Consider the following 16889-nt stretch of genomic DNA (forward strand, 5'->3'; position numbering starts at 1 on the left):
ATCTGGTGGTGAACTGGGGAAAAGAGAACATTTTAATGGACTCTGGCTGCTGCTATGGTTACTACCAGTAAAAGAGCCTACTGACTTTTTCTAGGAAGAATGACTTTTGCTGACACATGGCAATGGAAGTACTTTAATCAAAAGCATCCAAGGTCATCGGAACTTTTTCAAGGGACACAAATAGCCTGCTCCAGAGGGTGCTGTACACTTCCCGCTTAAGTCTATGTCCACTTAGGTACTTCCTGGGTGTGAGGATGTTAAAAATAGAGAACTTACACACAGACATCCAATGCAAATATTTATAAACGTATTACTAGAAGTCCAAAGACAGTGTCCTTGAAAGGATGGGGGGAGGGATTACCTCTTACAGGCAAGTTCTGAAGCCCGGATGGCCATGCCCGTGCATTAATGATGAGGGGAGCCAGCCAAGGACATTTACTTTCAGCTGGGGTTCACTGGAGCAGCTTCCATCAGAATGCAAAGGGAATGTGACTCTGCCTTTGAAGAAAAAGGACTTTTTTTTCCCCCAAGGCTGAAACTGGGGACTTGCTCTTTTCTTGAACAAATGAAGCCCCTCTTCTCTTACTGCACTGAGCAGGCTTTTCAATGGACAAACATTTAGGGGGCAAGGCAACGGGGGCTAGAATTAATTCCATAAAATGAGAATAGCACTTAGGGGAAACTTAAGCAAAGGGTTTCAGGGGGTATCCAAAAAGATTGTATCTTCTCTAACCCAGGACTGTCCAGGAAGATGTTCCTGCCTTAGATAAAGGGCAGGCATTGAGAGCTCAAACTGCTATTTTGGGGAAGTTGACAAGAACTTAAACCATTTCCAGCTTTTGAGCTGACTGGCAACTCTTCTGCGGCAGAAACCCCAGTAAGTGAGAGGGACCCCAATTTATGTTGAAGAGGGTTGATAGGCGCAGAGCACACTTTCTTGGCCTGCAGAACCCAGGTTTTCTGCGCAGGTTCTGGGGTTTGCAGAAAGATGAGGGGGGCAAAAACTGAAAGTGCTTGGTTGCTCTTTCAGAGCTGCCTTTTTGTGAAGGGAGGAGAGGAGAAGCCAAGTGAGGGGAAAGTGGAAGGGTGACCGCCAGGATCACTTCTCCAAGCCAACACCCGGGCAGTACACCACACTCATTCTCCCTGTAACACAGCACTCAATGAGCAGAGGTTTCGAGCCAGACCACCAAAATAAAAAAATAAAAATAAATAAAAAGGAAAAGAATTCCTAGAAAAGGTGAAGCAGCGAGAGACATAGAGGAACCATCAAGGCAAGAAAGCCAGAGCAGAGAGGGGCATAGAGGAAAAAATAGGAGAGGAGGGAGGAAGGAAGAGGAGGAGGAGGAGGAGGAGGAAGGAACGGAGAGAAAGAGAGAGAGGAGGAGAGAGCGAGAGGAAAAAACATGGCGCTTGCGAGCTGTATGTGCAAAATCCGCAAGGAATTGCAGTAAATTCCTTTTTGTTTGAAGAAAATTTACAACTTGGTAATAGACCTTTTTATGACCTATTTGCGGTCGTCATTGGCTGCGGCTGGTCATGTGCAGGCTCCGCTCGCCTTCACGGCCTTTTTCCTGATTTCCCAGGCGAATTTCCCCCCGCATTCTGCCTTCCTAGAGCCTCACCCCCTCTTTTTCTAACCTTTGTCTCTGCAGAGGTGGGCTCCAGTCGCCGGCTGCGGAATTGCGGGGTCCGCGGCGACCTCGGCTCCCGCTCGGCGCCCAACTTCGCCCCACAGCCGCTTCGCCCCGGCCGCTGCCTCCTCCGGAGCCGGTGGGGAGCCCAGCGGGCGGGAGAGCCCGGAAGGAGCCCTGGGCGCCGAGGCCCCCGCCAGCCGACACCGCCCGCCGGAGCAGCCGGCCTGCTCCGAGTGACCCAGCCGCGCGGTTCCGACGCGGCTCCTTCTCCAACATGAGCGGTTCCCTGCCGCCCAAAGGGCGCGTGGCCCGGCAGCGCCTAGCGGATTACAGCAGCCGCCCCGGCCAACAGCCACCTCCAGCTCGGCAGCCTCCGGGTAAGAGTCGTCCCCTCCGCGCTCCCCAAAGGCCGCCACCGAGGAGCTCGAGGCGCCCACCCATTTGGGCAGCTCGATGAGCCCCGCCCGACCCTTTACCCTTCCCCAGGACCTGGGAATGGCTGTCTGCGCCCCCTCCTTCCAAATCATTCCATCTCTGAGCCGGCTTGTCCCCTGGGGCCCCGGGTGGGGTCCGGCTGAGCTAAAAAGTCGAAAGGAAGCCCTATTTCCTCTTCGATTCCGAGAGGTGGATAGCGGCAGACGGGACCCACTGCTTAGATCCGCAGCCCCTCATTCCCCACCCCGGAAGGTGTGTAGATGGTTCTTGGACGTCTCAGCTTTGCTGGGGGTCATTAAAGGCACTCTGTAGTATAGAGCAGCCTTTGCGGTTTGTCTGTGGTCAGCGGTACCTGAGAGGCTAACAGGTGTTTTTTTGGGGGGTGGGGATGGGGTGGATTCTGTGTATCCAGGATGTGCTTGGTTAGTTAATCTAGGCTTTGATGAGTGATGCTAATTTCTAGGGTTTATGTTTTATTGGGCCTTGTGCATGAGATGGAATTTTAAATATTAACTGTTTCTCTAGTTCTTAGATAATTTTTGTAACAACTCAAGAAAGGTTCCTCCTACATCTAATAATCTGGCAGGTGAATTTGGATTATTTTATGCCACAAAATGGATGCATGTTTTAGGAGGTAATAGTATTAGAAAATCTTTGGGAAAAATCAATAGACATTTCAGAAATGCGAAGCATGTCTAAATTCAAACATAGTGTGTGTTTCTTATTTGCCAGCGCAGGAAAAGAGTAGATATTTTGTTCTCTAAATGCACTGTCGTGGTGTTGTGGGGTTTTTGTTGTTGTTGTTGTTTGTGCCTACAAATAAATACTATATAGCAACCTTTCCAACTCTACTTCAAAATTACTGAACTGTAATATTATCTATAAGTCAAAAAATTCTTTGCAGAAAAAAAACTCCTTTTTTCTTCCACTGATTTTGAACAGCACTTGAGGATGCAGTTCTCAAATCCTATTGCCTATTCCCTTGTGGGCATGTTGTGAAATATTAAAACCTTGGACAATCTGCCGCATTGCGCATGGGGTTGACCTGCGCATGGCAGAGTATCGTTTTTTCAAGCACCCAGCAGCAAACCCTAAATTAATGTTCTCCCAAATATTTCAGTGTAACTATCTTGGTTGTAAAAGCATTTTTGAACAAAATAAATTACATCTTTGTAGGAAAGTATTTTTAGTAATTAACGATGCAATCATGCTCTGTTCAAAATGGAGGGCCACGATTTGTGTATGGCCAGTTGACATCTGCAGAATTGTCGTGGATCACTATGATTATTCACAAAGAAGAACCTCTGAGTGATTTTTAAATTCGGAGTGTCTGTATTTTGTAACTATTTCTCTACTATGGTACAATGGCTGCTAAGATTTTTGTTTTATATTGGTAAAAGAGCATCACCTACTGAAAAGCAGGCCCCTGGTCAGGAGCTCCCAGGCCCTCCCCTGGAAGCTCCAGAGCCTAAGGAGTCCCTAGGTGGGCTGCAAACGGAGTGGGGGTGGGGATGAGTTGTGGCCAAGATGGCCAAACCCTAGTGCTTAGATCTTCGACCCCTTTTCCCTGGGTTCGGTGACTGAGCGCGCCCTCAAGTAAGTAGGAACCTGAGCAGGCTGCAGGTCCGATTATGCTGCAGAGGGTGATGTCACCAGCAGATATGGAGGACTGAAGGGCTCTTTGTAAGTCCCTTGGTAGCATTAAGATCTTATTGGAACTAAATGGTCAATTGCATCTAAAGGAATAAATAATCTGCAAATCACATTTGAACTCAGACCATTTAGTCCACGAGGAGACTAGTTAACGCTTTTGCCACTTCCGGAAATGCCCCCTCTGTCCCTGTTAACCCAATAAAAAATTAAACGAAGTAACACTTGGCCCCCAAGAGCGCACAAGCCGGGAAGCCTAACTCTCAGCGTCCTTGGGCAGAACCTCTATCCGTTTATAGATATAGGGAGTCGATGGCACGTCCGGGCCTTAGTATCAACGGTCAGGCAGTGAGCTGGGCTTGCGCTTTCCAGGAGGACCAGGAAAGAGTGAAGCTCGTTGTTATAAATGTGGCCAGGAACCAGGGCTTAAAACCAAACGTATTTTCCTGTCATATGCTTCTCCAAATAAATATATTTCGCCAGAATTCTGTTTTCTGAGCTCGAGAAGCAGGGGAAATCGGAACAAAGACAGTATTTCACTCTGGGCTGGCAGGCAGCTGTTAGAGGTATTTACTGCCTTGCCGCAGTGCGGCCGCCGGGTAGGGCACGTGGGGGCACCGGAAGCCGGGGAGAAGCCACCAAAAACTCGGAATTCCGATGTAAGTCCAATTTAGGGCCACTTTTCCGGAATTGATGTGAATAGATACCCTCTTTCTAGGAACTGGTCCCTTAGACTTCTTAGTTGTGCAGAATGAGGGAGAAGGTGTGCCCTCTGAACGTAGGGCGGTTCCCCCACCCCCGCCTCGATTAACGACTTGGGAGAAGCCGTGCACTAGAAATGAAATTGCTGATCTAAACGACAACCTGCAGAGGGTTCACTGGCAACATGGCGATTTTGTTGGTTCGGTAGAACAGGGCTTCCAAACCAGAAAAGGACAGTTGAGGCTTTTAACGCAGGTTTTCCTGAAAAAAAAAAGTATGTTTCCTTCCTAAGATGGGGCTTCCAAGCTCGTCTGCAGGTAGGCGCTGAAGCAGTGCTTGGTGCCGCACACCGCCCAGCACTGCGCACGCCTCCCGCACAGCTCAGGACTCTGAAGCGCCTTCCTTGCACGATTGCTCGGTGTCCGGCGCATGTGCAATGAAATAGCCCAGCCTGGGGATCCAACCAGCAAAGCACGAGTGGGGGGAGGGGGCGAGTGGACTCGGAGGTGGAAGATATAACCCGATCTCTCCACTCCTCCCTCCCTTAGGATTCGCTCATCTTTCCTTTATTCCAGCCTTCAATCTAAATATAGCTAAACATCTTGCCCTTGACTACGTTATTTTCAATCATCTTGACTCACCATCCCACCCCAATTTAAAGCTGCACTTTAGAAACACTGCAAATACAACCTAGTGGCCGAAAAGAAACCAAATCTTTCGAGGTGTTAAAATACACATACATATCTTTTTAACACCTTAAAAGAAAATTATATATATATGTGATCCTCGGGGAAGTGTATAGATTTTTTTTCAGCCTGCTGCTTCTGCTTTGGGAAAAGTCCTTTCCTCCTGGCGGCTGTTCAGACCGCCAAACTTCAGGCCAATCCTTCAGCTGGACCATTCTCGTATCTTGTTACGCCAGCGCAGCACGTTGGAGGGCTCTGTGGGAGCCAGTGGCTCAGCGGAGAGCGGTCAAACAAGTAATAAATAAATAAACGGACAAACTGGAGGGTTTTTCCGCCTGGGCTCGCCTAATGGGGGATGCACGCTTCTGGGCCGCGAGCCTGTTGTCAATGCTGGGAGTGAGGAGTGTGAGTGGTAGTCTCAGAGCCCTTTCGACTCCTTCTGGCCGCCCCAGGGGACACTGCAGGACCAACTCAGCCTCTGGCGCTAGAAGACCTCCACCGGGCGCGGAGAAGCCCCGGCCTCGGGTTTCCGGGGCTGACGCAGTCCCCCTGCCCGCCTTGCTGGCTCCTTGTCCAGGAGGAGGCGCTATAGGACAAGTGTCTCGTGCGCGGAGGCGCGGGAGATGCCCCGGGCGCGAGCGGGCGGAGGGATGGGAGGACACGTGACCTCGCCCCTCCCTCTCCCCGCCCTCCACCTCTGCTTTCAAAGTGTTTTCCGCCTCCAAGGAGAGTTAACGATGCTGTGCCCACCCCCAGGGGCGGCTTCCTAAGACAGGCAGCAGAGGCAGCCCTGAGGCCTGGGAGCCTGAAGGCAGGTTCCGGGGTGGCAGGCCACCTCACTTCCTCCGCTTTCCCGGAGGGGGCGCGATTTCTGCGCGCTGGACTCCTAAGAGCAAAAAAAGAGCTACGATCCTGTGGTGGGGCAAGCCACACCCAGTCCGCAAGGTCCTAACCAGCCCCCTCATGTTCGGCTGCCGTTCATGCTGCTTTCCCTTCCAGCTGTCCCTGGTACCTAGAACGGGCGGGGCAACCTTGAAAAGCCAAACGTTCAGCGCCTCCGGCAGCAGGCTGACAGGCCTCTCCCTGGCTCACCTAGAACAGGCCTGGCACCGGGTCTCCCTCGGGCCTCCCTTTGGGCTCTGAGAGCCAGGGTGAATCCCACTGACCGTGCAAATACTCATCTCTCCCCTTTTCCACACCATCCACACACTCTTCTTTCACGATTGTGCCCATTTCAGGCCTTTGGTGGGCTCCAAGGGACTTTTCTTGCACCAATGGTGACACCCAACTTCAACAACTGGCTCTGATCCAACTCTGCTGATTCTCCATTGATCCCTGGCAACAGTCTTTTGTCTCCCTCTTTTTCATGCGTTAGGATTCTTAATGAGCAATGATTCTTAATGAAGGCCTGCATTCAAATCTCTTGTTCACAATGTGGGTTCCTGAGTCTCACTGCCCGACTTCAACGTTCAGAACCTGCAGTTTGTGAACATTTTCCACCATGGCAATTAGGATGTGTGGTTATGTTTGATAAGTGGTTAAGGGTCTCTCGGCTTCTTCTGTGGTCTCCAGGGGCCAAATTCTATCACTCAGCATCCCCCATACTTCCAGGGGCTACCTGCTAATTAGGTTTTCTAATGTCACAACCTGGTAGGCTGAGTAATTGCCCATATAGGGAAAGGGACATTGATCCCTTGCTTACTTGGAGATTTTTTTTTCAGAGGTAAGTAGGTTCTGGGTTTCAGACTGCCTTGGTTCAAATCTTTACCACTTACGTGCTGTGTGACCTTGGGAAAGTAGGGCAGACTCTCTGAGCTTGTTTCCTCATTTGGAAAGTAGGAATAATAAGAGTACCTTCAAGGATTGTTATGAGGATTTTTACTTACATAACACTAGTATGTGTCAAGCGCTATTCTAACTGCTTTACATACATTAATTCACTGTTTAAGCCCTTAAAAGTGTTTGGGCACAAGCCAAACATTCAATACCTGTTTTGATCATGTACTGAATAACAAGAATTCAATAGGTGTTCCTTATTATCAGTATTCCTGTTCTGTTCAGTAATCAGGCCTAGACTTTTAGAGCTGAAAGAGACTTGGTTCACTCACCTAATCCTTGAATTGTACAGAGAACACAGGCCTAGGCTTGGTCACACAGGGAGTGGCAGACGCAGGAGAACATGGATCTGGGATCCTTTCCTATTGCTGTAATGGGCCTCACAGGCCCTCCTTCTTTGAGTCTCAGTGTCTGGTACCTGTCTTCAGGTGGACTTCAGAACCATGCCAGGAGGGAAGTCCCTTTAGCTCTTCAGTGTAGATGTCAGGTACGGGAGGCCTCACACCTGCAGTGGCACATCTGTGACTCCTACCAAAGGCTCAGGCTTTACCAGAGAGCAGGCCCCACTGTCCACGTCCTGGAGTCACCTTCACCTATCACTCACACTCACTAGGCCTCCAAGTACCCTCTTTTACAGCCCCAGGGCGAGTACCCTCTTTTCAGTCTCTCAAAAGCTGGGACAGGATGGAAAAGGAAAAGGCCACTGGGCAACAGCAAAGGAGGCCCACTCCCCCTTAATCTGCTTGTGTTCCAAGTTCTGGGCTCCAGGGCCATGACTGAGCCACAGCGCCCAGCTTGGGCCACAGTGATGTCAAGGTGTGTTGTTAAGAGGCTTATTCCCCCCACCCCAGTTTCCATTAGCTCTTCCATTTTTTGAGGTGCTTATCTTTTAAAAAGAATTATATAAATATATTTCAGGCTACAACCCACACATGTGCACACACCCTCTGCAACCAGGTTCCACCCCGTCAGCCCTGGCTTCCATGACTTCTGCCTGTAGACTTTTCCTGGGAGGGCCTCTGCAGTCCTCGGCCCAGCTGCTTCTCTTGGCTTAACTAGGTGTTCACCTAAGTCAAATTTTCTGTCAAAACATACATAGTCTCTTCTGCTATCACCCATGTCAGGCAGAGTTTGAACCATGAACTCAGGCAATGCTGCAGCCCCCCAGTCACCCCGGTCTCCTGTGCCTTCTAACCTCTATTCTTGGTTCTCAAAGGACTTAGATGGCCACCCCAGACCCTGCTTTTCTTGGAGACCACTGAAGCTTTTCCCAGCGTCTGGCCCCACCATCAGAGAGCCTGACCCAGGGCCTGTTCTTTTGGATTCCATCTCCCACTACTGGAGTTGTTCCTTCTGGGGTCACCTTTCCTTCCCAGAGGACACCAAAGCAGAGCTCCAATGAGCAGACCCCACTGTAGGGGGTAGGGGTGGGGGTAGCAAGAGAAGTATTCTTCTTTTGGGGATAGAGTACAGTGCCAGGAATATGGGATTATATTTCCCTCCTACTTGGGACTCCCTGTTCTACCCTTCTCTGGCTCTACCCGCTGCCTGTGTACATAAGTGTCAGGCTTGGCAGTCTCCTTCCTTTATCTGCCCCCTGTCTAGGGGGCTCATCCAAAGTCCCATCTCCATCTCCCCTGGTTGTTCAGACTCTTAGTTTAAGGGGAGAGTTCAACACTGCCTCTGGGCAAAAGGCCTCTTAAAAGTCAAGATCAGAATATTCTTTCCTAGGCCACATAGCAAGGGCCCTTAGGGTGAGCAGAGGGCGGACCTCATTATGTTTGGAGTGCAGATGTTGCCTCCCAGGGCCCCTTCACTCTCTCCTCCTTCCTGGGAGCTACTCTGGCATTTGGGTTGGAAGAATGGTGCTCAGAGTCTCACTTTACCCAGAAACCAATTCCTTACAGGTTTTGAAGAAGGCTTCCACCTCTTCTCCCCCACCTCTTCTTCCATCACCACCACCACCACCACCACTGCTGAGAAACCATGGGAAAACCCCAACAAATGGGCCCACACCAGTCTGCTGCTCAGCCTCCTACTAGACAGAATTTGCTCTCCCCCATCTCCGCTTTCTCATTCATCCACAGAAGCCCAACACTGGGGGCAGGGGTTGAGGGAAGATTGGAGGAAGATGGACACTCTCTCCATAAGCATGTTGCCTGTCTTTCCTAACATTAGAAAGTAACTGAAGCTGTCTTCCTCAATGCTTCTTTTCTTTCCTCCTTTTCTCTAAGCATAGCTAGTTAGTTTCCTGTTATCATCTAAATATACACAGTAGGCTTTGTAATTTTATTCTTCTTATGTAAGCCAGTGAAGACTGCAAGCAAAAGTCCCAGTCACCATCCTTCATCACCATTCGTTCAAAAAAATATCTACCGGGCTGCGATCAGGTGCTAGACATTGTTTCAAACACCACCTCCTCAGCCTGGTCTTCTCCTTACCCTTCCCCCACAAAAAGCTCATCACAATTGCCTAGAATGTCATTCATCCTTTAATTCTGTTTTATTAACTTAAGGAAAAATAAAGCTTTTCTTATCCCCTCAAACTTTCAAAAAAAAATTTACAGTGAATTAAAACAGGGGCTATTTTGAAACTGCTCACCTAGTGCTAATAGAATCAGAAAACATTTTTTAAAGGGGTTGATCTTTACTCAAAATATTTTAAAAACAGATGCTACCAACTGTAGAGGAAAAAGATCCTCCTAAGTTGCTAGTGGGGGTGGGAAAGGAGGAGAAATAGACACCATACAGTCGGGGCTAATAGCCCTCTGCTTTCTACCTGGTGAAAGTGAATCAGGAAATGGGTTTAGAAATGCATGGAGAATGGGTGGAAATTAGGATGCAAAGAGATCTTTGTAGAGGGGAATCCCTTTCATGGGCTTGATGGGACTTGCTGATGAGAACTTTTGCAACTGAATTTGATTTAGAAATCATATATATGTGCGTGCTCTGCAAATCTACACAGAACAGCCATTCTTTTAATCGGAATGGTCAAAATCACACAGGTTTTCACACTGTTTGGTGGCAGTTCTGGCAGGCTGTGGAAGGATGCTGGGGGTCAGTTCTCTTTTTATTTACTCTCCTTGGTGGGAGCTGGGGGCATCTTTCCCACACCCACCTCCTCCAAGCATAGAGTGTCACATTCTCGGTGCAGCAGCGTGCAGGAGCAAGCTCCTCTTCTTGGCTTTCTCAGCAGGAGAGCATGCTGCCTCCTTCTTTCTTAGGCTCTCCCTTGGGGCGGCGGAGTGGTAGTGTGAGGTTGGAGGGGCAAGGGGGGAGGAGGATAGGATCCCACCCGGGTTTGGACCCCCAAGCCCGAGCCCTGTGGTTGGGGGCACTGTGGGAGTGGGGACATCTGACTTCCTGGGCTTGAGTTCCTTGAGAGTCTCATTTGCTTCCTCACACCCTGTCCCCTTCACACCATGGCTGTTTTATTGTTTTATAACCTTTAGAGTTTCAGTTGCCAAAGATTCCGATGGGGCTATTCTCCACTTTCTCACTTTACCAAACCTGAAGTCTTGCTGTTTTAAGCAGTTTGGTCACTTGCAAAGGCTTCCCTTCCAGATCTAAGCAAATTATAGAAACCTCTAGGCATGTGGCTACCTTCAACTTTCACTGAGCCCATTCACAACAATACAGAGCCAAGTGTTAACTCCAACTGCCACCCCCACCCCACCCCTAAACCCACCCAACCACTCCCTAACCACCCCTTTCTTATTAAAGCTAGAACAAAATCTCAAATAACTTCTGCTATAAGCAAGAAAGAAGTGGCCTTTGACTTTCCTTTTTATATACCACATCTAGAGCTAGAAAATGATTGAAATAAAGGAGTTGATGGTACTCACAGCGAATGCAGCCAAAGAATCATAAGACATGCCCACCAACCAGCCTTTTCCAAATAACACTATCTCCAAATTTAAACAGATGTTCCTGAAAAGATGCTATTTGAAAAGCCCAGGGTATTGATATGAATATGACCCCCCTTGCATCCTAGATATTTGGAACTATTTAAATGTGAGGGAACCATTGCAGTGAACCTTTATTTAGTGAATAAAAGTTTAAAGCCGAAGGTTATTTATGGTTCTGCAGAGATGGGACCTGAGTGGCTATTTACGAGCACGTGATTCCAATAAACTTTGTTTTATGGCTTGAGAGTTGACAAGCCAAAATATAATTCCCACCATAAATTAGGTTAAGAGCATACAAGTGCAGATGCTTGGTTCCTGGATCAGCAATAGGAAAGTGAGAGGCTCCAGCTAGCGCCGAGCTCAGAAGGAGACAGTTCTGCTCCCAGCTCCCCTGCCCACTAGGAGAGAAAATCAGTAAGTCACTTATTACTTTTTCCAGGACTTTCTCCAGGGGTGAGGGATTTCTCTGCCCCATCTTTTCCATCTGGTAAGGGAGAAGTCCCGTGGAAATTAATTTTAATTTTAGCCTAAACCTAAATCAACAAATAGAATGGGAATTCCGGTTTTCTCCCCTCCCTTCTGGCCATAGAAAGTTAGGAACTGAGGGCTCCTACCTCACTAGAGGAAATTACTGACTCTCTCCTGCCTATAAAGGAGCATCTGCTTCAGAAGTGGAATAAAATCGGTAGTCTGGGGGGAGAGAGAAAGGATAAGGGTGGAGATGGCTCTGCCTTTGAGATTTCTCAGAGAGAAGACTGCCATCCCAGAATAAAACTAGAGGAGACTAACAACTTAAGGCTGGACACCAGCCCCTGTGAGGACCACTGCTTTGTAAGATTTCTTTATGTGTTTTCCAGCAAAAATGCTGACTAAATGATGTCATATCCATAGAGCTGGATAACAATCTAAAGCATTGTCATTTACCTTTAAGCCTATCGATTTTCCTCTTCCTTGGTTCTCATTTGGGTCCTCATTTCCCTTAGAAATTGCTCTTTGTTTTGAATTAGAGCACAAGTGGGAAGGCAAGTCCCAGCCATGCCTGGTCCTTCTATGGGAAGGAGAAAACATTTCTGGGGGGCGCTAAATGGGGCTGGGGAATTTGAAACCAATCTGAAACTGGAAAAGGGGGCTGAATTGCTCCCAGCGCGAGACAGACGGGGGAGCTGGGGCAGGGGACAGATGCAGCAGCTGCCCCCTCCCCAGTGAACCTGCGCCCACCCCGCTGACTGTGCAGAAGGAAAAACACAAAGGCCCGTTTTCTCCTCGCTTCCCGTTTTCCCACTGGGGAAACCCTGTTATAGACAGCCTGAGTCGGGTCAAGCAACCAGTAAGGTTTTGCCCAAGGGCTGCATGGAGTTGGGGAGGTGATGGGGACCATACTCTCCTACCCCGTGGGTCTGCCCTTGAGCACTGCAGTCTCCCGCTCCGCGGAGAACTTGGCGCAGTTCCCGGGTGGGGGCGGGCACCCGAAGCAGGGAGGTCTGGGTATTGGTGGGGTGTCTGGGCCTTGTCATTTTTCTGTGTTATCATCTATCTCTGCTTTATTGTCCTGTGGAATTTAAGTGACCCCCGTTTTCATTGCAACAGGTTCAGGACCCTGAGACACCGCGGCTGTAAGTACCTTCCCGTTTCTTCCGAATAGCGAAGGGGCGGTATTGATAACTGGGGAGCTGGGGGGCGAAGGGCCGCGCCAGTGGAATGGGCGGGTGGAAGAGCGGCCCTTCCTCCCCGGCTATGCGAGGGGAGCTCGATTTGGAGGTGGAGGCTCTAAGTTGGACTCCTGGAAAGATTTTCTGGGGCCTAGTTTTACAGTCACCTAACTAAGGGAACGCGCTGCGGGCTCTCGCCCTTGTCTCCGTGGGCCTCTCTGGACACTCCCGGCCTTCCCAGGCCGCCCTAGCTCGCACAGGTGCAGCTCCGCCGCGGGGAACGCGGCTGAGAAGAGCTTGCAACTAATTAGCAGCCCGCCCTATTAACCAGTCGCGGCGAGCATCGCCCTCTGCTCGAACCAACCTGCTGAACACCACAGCAGTGCGATCCCCCTCCGCAGCCCAGCCCAGCTCAACCCTGTCCAGCCTGGCCCAACCTTCTCTTGTTCTTCATAAAAAGAAGAAAGAAAAAACTTAACCCACTATGGCTGCGGGCGTGTTGAGTTGGCCGGCTTCCGGGAAGGGCTGCGAATTCTGAGCTTCACGTGGAAGTCCCTCCTCGCCCCTCCCCCGGCCCCAGCCCTAGCCCCAGCGGTTTGGGCTCCAGGCTGGGGACACGGGGTGAGCAAGGAGGGAGGGATATGGCCTTTCTCGTTCACCTCTGAGTCTCTGTAACTGCAGTTCAAGAATTTCTGCACTGGAGCGGCTGGCGTTGAGGGCAAACATGGGGGAGGGGGAGTGTTGGGGGGTGCGGTGGGCACAGAGATTCTTGGGTTCCTAGGTTGGGAAGTTTGGGTCTTTCTGCGTTGCATGTGCTGCAAAAGACCGGAACATTTCTGAGGAAGCCTGTGAAATCTCCAGAAAGACTATCTCATTAAGATGATGGTGGTGGGGAAAAAAATCAAGGAAAAACAGTGGCGCCTCCCTGACTGTAAAACGGAGATTTTATTTCAATGAGAGATGGAATGTGCGAAGGTGTTGGGAACCAGGCACCCTCCCTCTCTGGTAGGATGTCCTCTTTCTAGGGTTGCAGAAGATGGGCTTGGCTCTGGACCAGGTTTCTCCCCTCTAGGCTGGGCAGCCTTATGGACCCACTGGGGGCTGCACCCACCCCAAGAACTGGAGATTCTGCCCAGTACTAGTTCCCCTCTAGGAATCAGGCTGGCTTAAGTGAAAGGGGCTCTGGGCTCCAGGCTGGAAAATCTGGTGCCCCAGGACCCCCTGGTCTTGCACCCTTCCTGTGCGCTGTGCCCTGGCTCTGGGTGCTTAGCTCTGTGGATGCTCCTCTCTTGCAAACCCACATTCAGCACCCTGTAGCTGAACACAGCACAAAAAGCCTGAGAGATCAAAAGCATTTGTATGGGCAGTTGAGTGGAGAGGTGAATATTTAACGCTTTTGTTCATCAATAACTTGTTGGCTTTGACCTGTCTGAACAAGTCGAGCAATAAGGTGAAATGCAGGTCACAGCGTCTAACAAATATGAAAATGTGTACCCTCACCGGGATCCCCACCTGGCCCAGCAGGCTCTCCCAATTTGTCTGGATAAAGCCTAGGCCCAAGTCCCCAGAAAGGCGGGTGTGTGGAAGCGTTTGTCATTAGAAGTTGGGGGGAACTCCCCTGGGACAAGGGAATTGGGTGTGGGGCTGCCTCTTGTTTGAATTGGCACCCAGAAAATCCCTACAAAATACCTAAAACACTAGAACCAAAGGGAGGGGTTGTGCAGAGAGTGTGCAAAGGAAAGGGTAGAAGAAGCCAGCCAATTTTTTCAGGCTGCGGGGGTGGAGGGAAGTCACCCTGCTCCACCCCACCAGGCCCAGCTTGAGGCTTAAAGCTATTTTTTGAATCATGAGGGTAAAGTCAAAACAAACAAACAAAATTTTAAACACCGCAAGCCTTTGTCAGGGATCCAAAAGCGCCACTAGAGCCTGGGCATCCCTCTGCCCCTGAAATCCATCGGAGCCCTCAGTGCTCTTAGCGCCCCAAAGAACGGTGAGCCCCAGACTGCACTGAGGCGCTGGGGCGGGCGCAATTCGTGAACTTTTGTAGTCTGTGTGCTGCTGTCGGCAAAGCGAAAATAATGAAACTTTGTGATATGTTTGTAAATGATTTCGAATGACCCCTCGCCCTGCCCTTCACCATTAGTGCTCCAACCCCAGCCCAGGGCAGCTCGGTGCCTGCAAGCAGCTTCTGCCTTGGGGTCTGCAGCAGCAGCCGGACTGAGAGGCCAGCTGGGCTCAGAGCCCAGGAAGGTAAAATGTGCGACTTCTTGGAGAACTAGCTTTGTCACCCAACCTGGCTTGCCCTAGCACTGGAAAAAGAATGGGCAGAGGATAGTCCCTCTTGCCTCTTTTTCTTCTGCCACTGAGGGCATTTGGTTCTTTCTGGAAAATACCACTTGATAAGGGAGTGGGGGTTATGTGGATCTGTAGAGGGGGTAATAAAGCCACCATTTCTGGGATGGATTATTTTTCTTCTGTTCTTTTCTTTTTTGCTTAAGAAGACTGTCCTGACTCCTTGGCTGCTTGCTAACCCTGGTACAAAGATGGGGAACTCGTTGCTGCAAATTGCCACCAAGTGCTGCAGGCTACCTGAATCATCTCTGAAAGTGAGGGTGGCTGCGTCGCGCTGGTGGCGGCTCCGAGGAAGAGGCTGGGGCTGGCAACGGTCTGGGTACTTGTTCTGGGTGGAACCTGGAGGTAGTAACGTTGTCTATATATACCCTGTAGAACCGAATTTGTGTGGTATCCACATAGTCACAGATTCGATTCTAGGGGAATATATGGTCGATGCAAAAACTTCACTTTTCTCCGAAATAGCCAGAGTCAGAAGTGGTGTCCAGAGGCAGCATCGGGTCAGTCGCCTCTTTCTGTTTTATTACGTTGGACTCCAGGAGGATCGACTGAGCCCAGTGATATAGAGCAGCCTTTTACTGGAGAAGCCCCTCATCTGCAAACAGAAGCCTCTGTGAAAACCCCTAATTGGTTGCATGAATGAAGGGCCAAAGGGTTAGGTTTGGGGGGACTGGGGAGTGAGGTGGGAGTCCAGATAGCCTCAGCCCCAGCTCTGCCTTCCAGGGACATAGGGTTGGAGGGTGCCCAATGGAGGGGGCTCACTGGTCTGTTCCTGCCATGCGGGAAGATGGGGAGCTGGGAAGGAGGAATGTTGGGTCCTTTTGGGTCATGTGGGGGTGCCCCCGCCACCTTCCTAGCCCATCCTTCAGCTGCCTGGCAGGAGCATCACGGGCTTCTTGTCATACCCGCAAGGCTCCGGCTTTGGCTAGAAACACTCCGGCCTGGGCACTTGCAGAAAGCTGGGTGGTTACTCATTGCCTAATTTGATTCAGGCCAGCCAGATTGTGGTAACTTTTGGGTGACCCTGATGGAGACAAAGCCAGAATTCGGCCTTTGTATAGCAGAGTCCCCATTCCCGCGGGCTGGGCAGGCTGGGCAGGCTAGGCAGGCGGGAGCCCTGCCTAGCCTGCGGTTCTCTATCCAACTCAGAAGCCACCTCACCCACCCACCTTTTGGTACCACGAACCCTGACAGATATGGAGATTCATTCCCCCTTGATCTGTGCCCATACTGGGGGGATATTTTCAGGCGAGGTGAGTGGAGAGAGCACTGGAGGTTAGCAAAGTCAGTGGCAGACAAAAGCTGGGATTGCCTGTGGGGAATGAGGGTGCTGGGATTAGAACCACATTAACATCTGGTGTGGGCCCTCAAATGTGCCACGGAGAGTCACTTGATTACACGTATGTTATTTAGTTAAATTTGTGAAAATTATGAGATGCTTACCAACCCGGTGATAAACTCACTCCCTCGCTATTGGCTGGCCTGGTCACATGGCCGCCAACTTTATTCAGTTGACAGCAAGTAGGAGGGCCCTATGGAAGGAGAAAAAAGACAACACGAGAAAAATTAGTATTTTCTACCTTCTGAAATTAATGGCCATGAGTTCGTATATGGTGAACTCCAAGTATGTGGACCCCAAGTTCCCTCCGTGTGAGGAATATTTGCAGGGCGGCTACCTAGGGGAGCAGGGAGCCGACTACTACGGCAGCGGCGCTCAGGGGGCCGACTTCCAGCCCCCGGGGCTCTACCCACGGCCCGACTTCGGTGAACAGACCTTCGGAGGCGGCGGCCCCGGGCCCGGCTCGGCGCTGCCCACGCGGGGTCACGGGCAAGAACCCAGCGGCCCCGGCGGCCACTACGGTGCCCCGGGAGAGCCGTGCCCTGCGCCCCCGGCGCCCCCTCCCGCGCCCCTGCCCGGCTCCCGGGCCTGCAGCCAGCCAGGCGGCCCCAAGCAGCCGCCCCCCGGGACGGCCCTCAAGCAGCCGGCCGTGGTCTACCCGTGGATGAAGAAGGTGCACGTGAATTCGGGTAAGGC

The 16889-nt window shown here is 50.7% G+C and overlaps 1 protein-coding gene across 3 annotated transcripts in view; it reads left to right on the forward strand.

Annotated features, from left to right (window-relative positions):
* The first annotated feature begins 1876 nt into the window (after window positions 1–1876).
* The window catches only part of HOXD4 (homeobox D4), a 31196-nt gene continuing 16183 nt past the window's right edge, over window positions 1877–16889 (forward strand). For 2 of the 3 annotated variants that reach the window (XR_012072687.1, XR_012072688.1), the window contains exon 1: window positions 13251–16882. Coding sequence is in view for 1 of the 3 variants with exons in the window: in XM_072961203.1 (XP_072817304.1) it covers window positions 16345–16882 (538 nt within the window). In the remaining 2 variants the exon portion in view is untranslated. Of the gene's footprint in view, window positions 2015–12440; window positions 12467–13250; window positions 16883–16889 lie in introns of those variants that run through there. The other variant, XM_072961203.1, reaches the window with a different exon arrangement.

The sequence above is a fragment of the Vicugna pacos genome, chromosome 5 (assembly GCF_048564905.1).
Source record: "Vicugna pacos chromosome 5, VicPac4, whole genome shotgun sequence".
Classification (NCBI taxonomy): Eukaryota; Metazoa; Chordata; class Mammalia; order Artiodactyla; family Camelidae; genus Vicugna; species Vicugna pacos.